General features: G+C 39.2%; 1 protein-coding gene across 1 annotated transcript; it reads left to right on the forward strand.

Annotated features, from left to right (window-relative positions):
- The first annotated feature begins 1,400 nt into the window (after positions 1–1,400).
- On the forward strand, positions 1,401–2,910 carry LOC122925613 (nodal homolog 2-A-like). Its single transcript, XM_044276969.1, has 3 exons — positions 1,401–1,683; positions 1,915–2,624; positions 2,758–2,910. The coding sequence occupies exons 1-3, from the start codon at positions 1,401–1,403 to the stop codon at positions 2,908–2,910; spliced, it is 1,146 nt and encodes a 381-aa protein (XP_044132904.1).
- The last annotated feature ends 9,559 nt before the right edge of the window (positions 2,911–12,469 follow it).

The following is a 12,469-nucleotide window of genomic DNA, read 5'->3' on the forward strand; positions in this document are numbered from 1 at the left end:
AGAATAAATAACCCAATGTTCTGAAATAATAGGTATCCCATTCGTATCTGGTATCTTGACCCTTGGGGTCTGAGATTTATGTGAGCATACGTTTTTAAGATATTATTAAAAGTTATATTTTATTGTATGGGAAGGTGTTCTAGCTTTATGTACTATTTATACTTCCTCATTTTTGTCTATATACTGCCAAGGCGGTCTTGTGTTCTGATGACTTTATCAAACCCAGTTGAGTAATCAGATAGATAGATAAATACCATAGTTTTCACTCCATAAGATATACTTTTTCCCTCGGAAATTGGTAAGAAATGTCAGTGTGTCTTATGGAACAAATAAATAAAGCTAGACTATAGATAAATAGACGATAGATAGACTATAAAAAGACTATAGAAGAAAGAATAGAAGAAAGATAGATTAGCTAAAGTTTCTTGTATATTACTGCACATATATGGAATGATTAATAACAGATGTAATTTTAGGCTATACAAACAACAGTATCAAATCATTATTGCAAATTTACAGACAGAAATTACATAGATAGATAGATAGATAGACCATGAGATGAGTAGATAGTGAAATAATAAAGAAAATATAAAGATAAAGAAAAATATTGCAAAGAACAGATCAAAAACATTCCAGACACTAAATGTATTAAAACATATGATAACCCAATCAGAAAGTAGTTGTGACTGTTACATCCACACCTCTGGGATAAAACAAAAATGTGACACCTATAATATAGAAGTTTTACTGGCAAACAATAAGAAGATTGTATAATTCAGGGTGATAGGAATACATAATTTGAAGTAGAAGGTAATAGTTTTCTAGAAGTGTTAGTAAGACACAATATCCTATGTACAGGTACACACTGATACAATCATCGAAAATAATATAGAACTATAACAATCTACCTTAAAAAAATAATGACTTTATCATTGCAAATCTACAGATAAAAAGATAGACAGATAGATTGATAGAGAGATCTTCGTACTGCATTCAAATGAACTTTTGACCAAAGCGACTATGCTCAACACCATTTACTTGAAAAAAAGTAATGACATTATTGCAAAAACTAAAACTTATTAGCTGTGTGCCCCTCACAAACTCTTTGCTTTTTTTGATGATCAAGCAGAGTTTCTGTTTTATAGACATTAAAGGAGACTTTTCTTATATAAACAGGTAATTATGTCACCTAATGACTTGCTTAATTTACATAATAGAAGAAGTGTCTATTGTGGCCTTGACCTTTGTTGTGTTTACATAGATGAAAGGTCAAAGTTGTTAACATGCAGACCTTTGATCCATAGATATATAAGTTAAGAGAACCCTCAAGACCTCACTTCATCCTTGGAGAAGTTCTGAACAACATCTCCTGAGAGACATTTCAGAAGACCGATTTAGAAATGTCTTGGTTGACTGTTCTACACTTCACCCTCATCTCCATGATTCTGGGAATGTCTTCTTCTCTACCAGGGAATGAAACAAGGATTCCTCTTAAACATTTAAACCTTGGTTTGAAAACTTCATCCAGTCTACATGAAAAGACAGACTCCCAGAAGATGAAATACTCTCCTTTCATGATGCAGCTCTATCAGACCCTCATCATGAAGAACATAACAGACCTTTCCAGCCTGGAACACTCCGTTCTTCAAGATTCTGACACCATTCTAAGCCTCTCTGCCAAACGTAAGTCTTTATTGATTAAAGTAAGTTAATTGATATATATATTTTTGTTCCAGATTTTTCTATAACCACTGTAGACACCTAAAGCTAAGTGTTTTATTTCTTATAATTCCTACCCTATAGAGGAGATGTTGACCCATTTTTAACGTATATAACATTGAATGCATTGTATTTGGCAAAATGAATGATCATGTAGCACAGTTGTTGACCATAATTTTCTCTCATTGCTTCTAGGTTGCTCTCAACTGACAAATCATTGGATGTTATCCTTTGATATTTCTTCCCTCACAAACAACAATGAAATAAAATTGGCCGAGCTAAGGATGCAGCTTTCTTCTACTGAGAGAAACCATGAAGTGACTCTTGACATCTATCACAGTGAAGAAGGCAGATTAAAGATCTTTCTGGGGTCAATGAAAGTTGACCTAAGTAGTGAAAACGTATCGACTTTAAAGACTGTCAATGTCACCAGAATTATACAATCTTATTTCCAACAAGAAAAACTTTCCAATAATCAAAAAGACATGAAGCACAAGGGAACATTCAAGAATGGCCAAGGAACCAGCTGTACAGAGGTGCCAACTGAAAGAATTATGTTGGTGGTCTTTTCCAAGGACACGCCTTCTAATAACCTCCATGGATATCCCAACCTCATCCAGACAGTCGAGTCCTCTAAATATGTGATGACCCCAGTGTCTGGTACTAGGATACTTAGGAAAGGTAGAAATGCAATGCATGGCATGATCATGGCCAACTTTCCTACCAAATCTATTGAAGATGGAAGACCCTTGTGTAGAAGAGTGGACATGATTGTGGACTTTGAAAAGATTGGATGGGGAGACCAGATAATCTATCCCAAGAAGTTCAATGCATACAGATGTGAAGGAGCCTGTCCCACACCTCTGAGCGAGATCTTCAAGCCAACGAATCATGCCTACTTTAAAGTAATTATTAACTTTTTTCTGTATATTTATTTGCATTTATTAACTTTACTGTTACATTTACATAGTCATGATAAATTACAGTTTCTTGATCAAATACTTTTTTTAAATCTTTTTTTTAATCTTTTTTTTTTAGAGTTTGTTGAAGTTGTACAATCCAGACACAATTGGTTGTTCCTCATGTGTCCCAGTGAAGATGAGCCCATTATCAATGTTGATGTATGAAGAAGGAAAGGTGGTCTTGAAGCACCATGAAGATATGATTGTTGAAGAATGTGGATGTCATTGAGAGGACATAACAGGAATTTTATACTTGCCATAGTTGCTGTAATTGATAAATGATAACTTGTAGTGGTCTAACAAGAGACCTTCCAGACATCCACATAGAAATGCTTTCGAGTGTAGCACTAGACAGCAAGGTTATAACTATAAAGGTGGAGAGGCTATAGTCGAACTAAAAGGCACTTTTATCCCATATGAGAAGACCAAAGCTATGAAAGATCTGTGATGTTTGGGGACCATATAAGAGATTGTGCCTAGAGAAAAAAACTAAAGAAATGAAGCAAATAATCTCTAAATATTAATTCATGTTCCTAAGATAATATTTATATAAATCATTATGTAGATTTATTGTTGATTGTGAGAGGTGTAATAAAAATATTTTATTTGCAATTCTTTCTTGTGTGTTTTTGCTTTGGGACGAGGCTACATGTATTAGAGAAGTACAATCCGTCTGCACCATTGTATTTACAAAAGCGATGAGCTCAGTCTATAAATGAGCGAAATGATTCTACAGACTCAATTTGTCAAATGAGCAGGGCTGTTCGGATCAATTTGTCCAATCAGCAGGGCTTCTTCAGTTCTGTGGATTCATTTTGCTCATCTCTAGTTTCAACCAATACATAATGTAAAATGCTTAAAGGGATTCAGTCACCACATTTTACCCCCTACAGTAAAACATAGCTACTTGTAGGTCTCTCTGAGCTGTATTAAATAATGCCCTTATTATCTAATAGTCTTGATTTATTTCTTCATAAAATCGTTTTTAGTGATGTGCTAATGACTTACATAAGGTGCCCAAGGGGATGTCCTTTCCTAAATTGGTGCCCAGCCGCACCCCTCGATCCGGTGCCCAGCACCGCCTTCCTAAATCCAGCGCGGCCTCTAAAATAAAATATTCAAGAGTCGGCGCGCTGACGTAATCCCTGAGCATGTTTGAAATCCCGCGCGTGCGCACTACACACTGTAGTCTGTGCCCGTGTGGACTACAGGTAAGGGCATCGTCGAGTGAAGGGGCTTAAGGACATAAAAAATGCACATTCTGGACAAAGGCTCCTGGACTTGATTGCCTCAAACCGGTTACATTGCTTGAGAAAGGCCCCATTGTGCTGGGTTGAAAATTTGCAATCTCAGTATACTGCATCTCAGAGTAAAACAGAGCTGTCTTCTGTCATGAATTCCATACCTGCTAATAATGATGAGATAACTCTGCTGGCCCAGTCCCATTCTATATTGTAAATCTGAAAAGCGGCTTTTCTTTGCTGCTCCAGGGCCCAGTGTAAAACCTGGGCTAATTGCACTGTGCTAGAGGCCCATTAGTTTCTATGTCGGCCTCTCGAACTTTCCACAGTGCTGCACCTCCATACATCTCCATCTACCACCCTACTCGTGCTCTCCTTTCTGTTAGCAACCTAAGATTAATAACCTCCATAATTTGTACCTCTCACTCCTGTCTTCAAGACTTTTCTCGAGCTGCACCTACTCTCTGGAATACTCTGCCCCGGAATACTAGGTCAATACACAACTTCTCTATCTTCAAACGTGCCTTAAAAACACATCTTTCCAGGCAGGTTTATCAAGCTAACTAAACTGACTATTCCTCAACTAAACCTCCCCCACCAACTCCTCTGGCCTGAACTCGATCCTCTAGTAGTCCCAAACCCAAAGCAGATCGTCCGGCACCACTCCTGTCAGTTCAATAATGGCTCAAATCCTATTTATCACAATCAAATACCTTATGTGTCACCCCCAATTCCTTTATAGATTGTAAGCTCTTGCGAGCAGGGCCCTGACTCCTAGTGTTTCAATTGCATATTAGCCAGTTAGTTTTGATTCGTACATGAACCCTATGAATTTGTAAAGCGCTGCGGAATATGGTGGCGCTATATGAATACATTTTATTATTATTTATATCATTACACACTCGTGCACACCGTGCCATTGGCAGTATTGGGTGGCCTCATAGAGAAGCAGTAAACAATAAACCACGTACTATGAGGTACAAGCCTAAGGGAATTTGACTCGAGGTCCCAACCAGATAAAAATAGGAAAAATTGGCAGCATTCTCAAGGAATTAAAAAGGTCGTTCTTTTGCTCAGACTCAAGTGTTACAATATTTCATCTTATTATTATAGCCTTTCTCAAGCAAATACAAAGGTGCAACTGCCAGATATATATACCATATAATTCTTATAGGCTTGTATATATATTACAAAATTTAAAAGGGCATTGTGTGACAGTTCAAATAAAACATAAGTACTGTGTAAGGCTACTTTTATACCTCCAGTGTGAAACTTTGACATGGCCGTTCCATATTCTATAGTATGCAGTGGCTTGTGTCTGGCCGCTTCTCCACTTGTCGGCCGGAATGTGTACGGATCTCCGCCGGATGCCATTATACTTAATGGGGCGAGTGGACATTAAGTCTGTATGTAGCAGCGCCAGATACAGAGAATTTTAGATATGTGAAAGTAGCATACAATATATATAAAAACGTGATCAGTTAATAAATCCCATACAACAAGGAGTCCAGAATGCCAGTTTTTATTTTTCTACTGTCCTTCGGTGCCCGACTATTACCGTTCAAAGCTGCACTGAAATACACAGTCCGGACTGCTGTGTTATACTAACGTAATGTCTGGCACTTCTGTGTGCTATGCCCTTCAGTCCTAAAAATGCATTTCAGTGAAGCTTTGAAACCTGGCAGCAGGGTAATGGGGGTAGTATTAAAATAAAAAATAGTGATCTGGACTATTTATCTGCATGACTACTCGTATTACAGCTTGTACTAGTCCAAGATCATGGTGATAGCTTTACTTAAAGGGAACCTGTCACCAGTTTTATGGTGTCCTAACTAAGGGCAACATAAATAAGTGATTCGCTTAGCAAAATGCTGGGTCACTTTCTTTAATTGACCCAGTCAATCTGCCAACATCTTGTATTGAGAAGCTCCAGCTGATAATGATGGTCATGAATATTCATGAGCCCCTGATTCTTCCCGCCCACCTGCTGATGAATGACAGTTTGTTTCCATAGGAATCAGCAGCAGGTGGGCAGGGAGTGGCTATAGCTCTGAATTAAATATACGCTGGACTCAATGACATCACGCTGGACTCAAATCAGCTCATTAGCATGCGGCATCTTTGTGTGTATATTATGAGGTAACCATCTATCACACCAGTAAGTGAATACATCTAAGGTACTTTTTAGGGGTTAATGATTGTATATAATTAGTTAGATTATAATCAAATATCCACATGACAGGTTCCCTTTAAGCGTCATATGGACAAATCCTCACCCACCATTTTCTATTAGTTCTACAGCACAGATCCAAATGCAGTAGGGAAGCAGAGCTCTCAGAAAACCTGTAGCCCATGTCTGACATATGCATTGAACACTAGACTTTGTGCCCCCACCTTAGAGAAGGGCAAAACACTGTCAAAGATACTGACATTCACAGAGATTATAGTATACTACACTTATCATTGTAACTTCAAGTAATACTTGTTCTATAGGCATACACAATAATAATTAAGTGGAAGTAGAGGGATGGCACTCAAAACATAGGTGATGTATGGAGGATAGATAGATTTAAAGATTATTTATTAAATAGCTGGATGTGCCTAAAAAACATTGGCTGGGTATGCCTGAATAAAAATAGTATCATACCCAGCCATTGTTTTTTAGGCACATCCAGCCATTTAATAAATAATCTTTGAATCTATCTATCCTCCATACATCACCTATGTTTTGAGTGCCATCCCTCTACTTCCACTTACTCCTCCTCCATTACAAGCGTTGGGTACACTTTGTTTGGATTGAGCACCATATTCCACCCCTTGGAGTTATAGTGAGCCGCCTCTTACATATATACAATAATAATTAAACATGACATTTACTGTCTTAATAAGACAACGCAGTGCTGGCAAAATATATTTGTTAATGTGTGTCTGAAAACTCCAAATACTATATGATTTATATTTGTGTACATAAATGTCATTTAATCTAAGTAGAAAAGGGAGTTAAATAGAAGAACTTATTTCAAGTCCTAGGCAACCCACAAAGTGTTAAGACTTAAGGGCACAAAAGCAGGGAAGGTAAGTATCTCCATTTAAACACAAACCTCAGCACAGAATTCTACACTATCCACCAGACTTTGCAAATTGCAAAAGCTGGTTATTCAAGTGTGTCCCAAACAGCTTCATACTGTCCTAAATATTTCCCCTACTTTGTGCTAACTTATGTTTGGTAGATTGCCCTGAAAAGAAGGTCATGTAGAAATGTATTCCATAGGGAAGAGTGAAAGGCTTAAAATATGATTTGGGTTCTACTCGACCAATTTAAATTGGAACCTACTAAATTGAATGTGCTCCAATTGGCCTGTAATAGTGGATTTTAAGATATGGGAATAAAATAGGCTTAACTTAGGCTAAGTGAATAAAATATACAAAGTAAAATAACAATCAATTAAACTGCAATCCTTGGATAAGCTCCTCGCCAGCCATCTCCCAACACCAGCGTGGCCAACAGCCAATAGTGAATTCAAAAAAGAGATAGTCACAGACATCTTCCTACATCATTATTTATTTATTTTACTCACTTATATAGTGCAGATCTTTTCCGCAGTGCTTTACAGACATTAGCATCACATTGTCCACAATAGGGCTCACAATCTAAGTTCCCTATCAGTATGTCTTTGGAGTATAGGAGGAAACTGGAGTACCCAGAGGAAACCCATGCAAACAGGGTGTGAACATATAAACTCCATGCAGATTCGAACCCAGGACCCCAGTGCTTCAAGTCAACAGTGCTAATCACTGAGTAAATGATGTCTTCCTTGGAGCTTAAAGCTTTGCTATATATATAACTAATATCACTAGTTCACGAAATAAAAGATGATAATTAACCTCCCAACAGTCACGTTAAATTGGAAAAACCCTCCCAAAAATGTCACTTTTTTATTGTACATTTTTAATGTGTGTCTGCAGTAAATCTTGTTGGTGCACAACTCAGGGGACACCATTTTCTTTTTTTGCCATCAAGTTATATATGAGTCATAAGACTGGTGTGGGGGGGGGGGGGGGGTCAGCAATTCTCGCCTAATAAATTGTTAATGAGGCTGTTGCCTGTGTGTTTCCATGGTCGACTTCCCAATCCTCAAGGGAGAGTTCAAAACACCCATTATGTTCAAAGAGAGCTCGCCATGGTTACCATATTTTTAGGAACCTGTCGTGTGTTCTGGTTATCCAACTGGACATTTCCTCGAATTGACATATCTGGTCCACCTTCTTCTTTCATTTCTGGATGGAAGGGGGTCTCGCAATGTAATGGTATTAGTGATCTAGCTATTGCTAATAAATGTGTACTGTGGTCCCCCTTGGATGGTGTGTATAATTTATTGGGTCTCGCTAAGACTATCATGTCTATCGAAATCCTCAACTCCCTTCCTAATATCTTTCTGAGGTTTTCTTGTATTCCATCCCAGTATGGGCGTATCTCTGTGCAATCCCACCAAATATGAGAAAGTGATCCCACTCCCTCCCCACAATGCCAGCAATGTGCCGAACTAGTCAGACCCCTTCTGTGTAGGAATTCAGGGGTTCTGTACCAACTGGATAGTAGTTTATAGTGTCCTTCCTGTATACGGATGCATAATAAAAAACTGTGTGATGTTGCTAGAACTCTCCTCACCTCCACCTCCGTCAGCGACAGGCCCAACTCCTTCTCCCACGCTGTCAGGAAAGGGGGCTTGACCTCTCTCCCCTGACCCCCCCGCCGCCGCAAAAGCACGTAAAGGACTGAGACTTTTCTTTAAAACGCAGCACAAACGAATGGTGTATTTATTTTTGAAATTTAAGAACATGGGGTGGAAAATGGGCGGGGTTTCAGAAAATCAAGCGCGCAATATCTCGGAAACCAAAGCGGCGCAAACGTTAATTTTTGCAGCACAAACCAGCACAAACGCAGCACAAACGAATGGTGTATTTATTTTTGAAAATTAAGAACATGGGGTGCCAACTTCACACAGGTCTTTTCTTTGTTTCAAAATTGGTGAGATAATAAGCTTATTTAAAACGAGTCAATGATTCCATTATTTCTTGTTTCTTTAGAACACTGCGGCAGATTGTTTTAAAGTGGGATTGGCAAAGAAAGAGAGAAAAAGACTGTCTGATGCCTTCAGGCAGAGCTTCAGGTGGAGGAAACTGGCCTTCCCGAAAAAACCTTTCTAGAGATGTGGAGGCAAAAGTGCTCCAGAGTGCTTGATAGGTCCCTGCTGGGGATCCCATCAATTCTGGTAGTAGACTGGCTGGCATTAGCGGGGAGATTCCCTGTATAAGTGTGGTGTTTAGTTTGGACCATGTCTCCCATAGCCCCCTCAGTAGTGGATCACAGGTCTTCCCTTTGGAAGCCATAGCCGTTGTTGGAATGAGGGACCCGTGGCATATTCTGCCAGCCTAGTTACGTTTATCTGTCTCTTTGGGTCTACCATTTCAAGCCATCTTTTTAATTGTATCGCCTGGTAGTACCTATGGATGTCCGGTATCCCCAGACCTCCCTCCCCCTGACTTCTAACCAGTACATGATAAGGGATTCTAGCCCTCCTCCTTTTCCACAAATAGCTTGAGAAGGCTCATTTGATGTTTGTGAACAGACTAGAGGGTAACTCAATTTGGACCATCTGTAGTGTGTATAGGATCTTAGGGAAAACATGTTTACCAAATAAAGGTCCTGTTGGTCCCCTGGTATCTTTATACCTAAGTATGACAGTGGTCTTTTTGAAATTGGGAAAGGTGTAATCCTGCTCAGTATTGGGAGTTCATCACTAGACAGTGTGACATTTAACATTTCTGATTTTGTGGTATTAACTTTAGGGTCCATTCACACGTCCGTTGTTTCTTTCCTGATCTGTTCCATTTTTTTGCGGAACAGATCTGGACCAGTTCTGTACCCATTCATTTTCAATGGGTCCTGAAAAAAAATCTGACATTGAGCTGTCCAATTTTTTTCAGGACCCATTGAAAATGAATGGGTACAGAACTGGTCCAGATCTGTTCCGCAAAAAACGGAACAGATCAGGAATGAAACAAAGGACGTGTGAATGGACCCTTAAAGTCAGAGAGTGCCCTAAAGGCTTTCAGTTTATTATCTAGGCTCGGCATCCCTATCTCTGGATTAGTGACTAGAAAAATCAGGTCATCAGCAAAAGCTGTGCATTTAAGGTTTCTTTTGCCATATCGGATGCACGTGATTAGAGGGTCCTGACAAATTGATTGTATTAGCGTTTCTCTACCATATTTGACCATTGTGGGTCCATTTGCTTTCTAATAATCGGGTTTCTGATGCTCGTGGGCAATGAAGCTACGGCTTCATGCTGCCATCCACTCCAGCGGCCAGGCTCCACCCTGCATTTTTAACCCCTTAGTGACATCATTAATTTTAGCCTTAAGATTTTCATCCTTTGTGTTTTAGTAGTCATAACTTTTGAATTTTTATCTAAATATTATATTTTTTTGTTTTTTTAGGGATTAGTTGTAGGTTTTACGAACCATTATGGGGTATATATTGTGTATTAAATAACTTTTATTATTTTATTTATGGGGTAAAGATAAAAAAACAGCAATTTTTACATTATTTTGTGGAATTTTTTATGGTGTTTACTGTGTGGTAAAAATAATATAGTTTTATTATGTGGGTCTGTACAGTGATGATAATCCCACATTTCAATATATTTTTACTGTTTTTGTTTTCCTCCTGCAGCCTGTCAGCTCTACAGCTGCTCCCTTATTCTCCTCTAGACTGACAGGGAGGGGGGGCTACTTTAACTGCTCATATCTCTGATTTGGTACCAACTAGAGATATTGTTTGAAAGCTGGCATTCCAAACTTTAAGACAATACCAGAATGACTGAAATCAGGGGAAGATATCACTGTTAGAAATCGAGATGCAGGTAATACTGCTGAAAGTGAAAGTAAAAGCAGGTTTTACCCATGATTATTCCTGAATCAATATCTAACAGTCATTTCTCCTCTGTTGCTTGGACTTTAGCTGTCATTTTGTCTGGAATGCCAGCTTTCAAACAAGACCAGTTGTATGTTTCTAGCTGCTACCATTTAGGGGATAGCAGCATCCATTTTCTGCCTAAGACCAGCTCGGGCAGAACAGTTAGCTACTTTTCCCACTGTCGGATCTGGATTCAGGGAAAATAGTTAAGTGGTTAAAGGGAAAGATCCACTAAAATAACTAAAAATAATCCTGTAACACATTCCTGGGTCTTTCTCTTTAATTATTACCTTTTAAAGGCTATGTACACTTTCTGAGGCATTTTTTTTATGATGGCATTTTACTATTTTGGGTTGAAAATAATTTTTTCAATTGGTCTTTATCAAAAATATTAAGCCATTCTGTCACAAAGGGTTGACTGTTTTTCTAGCTATATGATTCATACTTTTTACTTTCTCTTTGCACCAGTTATCTTTAAATTACTAAAAGGTCATAAACACTTATTTAAGCCACATTCTTATGAGATAAGTACTGAGCTATAATGAGTCAGGTTAGCTGGCTGACTGAGCTTTGAGAACATTAAAATCCTGCTACTAGAGCATCTCAGCCCTGTACAGAGAAAATTGCTCTAGATTTTTAACAAAAACCAATTGAAAAAATAATTGGACATTCTGAGGAGGGGGTGGGCATTCGCCTAGGTCGGGCATGTCCAAAGTCCGGCCCGCGGGCCAATTGCGGCCCGCGGCCAGGAGTAAAACGGCCCCCCAGAGGTTTGATTGAATCGTTGGTATTCCGGCCCCCGGCCCCGCTCACCAGTCACCGCCAGCTCACCGGGAGCCCACAGCTTACAGGAAGAGGCTGCATCAGCAAAGGCCAAATCTCGCGGCGACGTCCGAGATCACGCAAGATTTGGTCTTTGCCTTCACAGAGAAGGAAAGCCGAGATCTCACAACGTCCGAGATCTCGCAGGATTTGGGCTCAGGGAGAAGGAAAGCCCAAATCTCAGATGTCACGAGATCTCTGACGTCACGAGATCTCAGACATCGCGAGATCTCGACTTTTCTTCTCTGTAGTAAGGCCAGAATATATATGTCTTACAGAATAGGTAGGATTATCTTTGTTTTACATTGTAAATTATGGGAACTATCTTATAAATGTCTAGACTATGAGGCCCATATCTAAAGAGTTCTCCTCACAGTCTATAGATTGCACCCTTCTCAGGTTGGCCTCTCTGATTAGGTCAGTTACATAAATGGCTAGGCCAGGCCAGAAACCTAATTCCTCTGTCTTCTTACAGATTAATTTTCCTAACTAACTGCACATACACTATCTCACTCTGACTGAATGGCCAGGAGGATGGCAGCAAATCCCCAATACAGTTCAACCTCAACCTTGTTGCATAGTTTTCTACACAGAACCGGCATAGAGTTCCGTCATCGGGGCTCTATGCCGGAAGAATCCTGATCAGTTTTATCCTAATGCATTCTGAATGTAGAGAAATCCGTTCAGGATGCATCAGGATGTCTTCAGTTCCGGACCTGAACGTTTTTTGGCCGGAGAAAATACCG

Source organism: Bufo gargarizans, chromosome 2 (genome assembly GCF_014858855.1).
Source record: "Bufo gargarizans isolate SCDJY-AF-19 chromosome 2, ASM1485885v1, whole genome shotgun sequence".
In the NCBI taxonomy this organism is placed as follows: domain Eukaryota; kingdom Metazoa; phylum Chordata; class Amphibia; order Anura; family Bufonidae; genus Bufo; species Bufo gargarizans.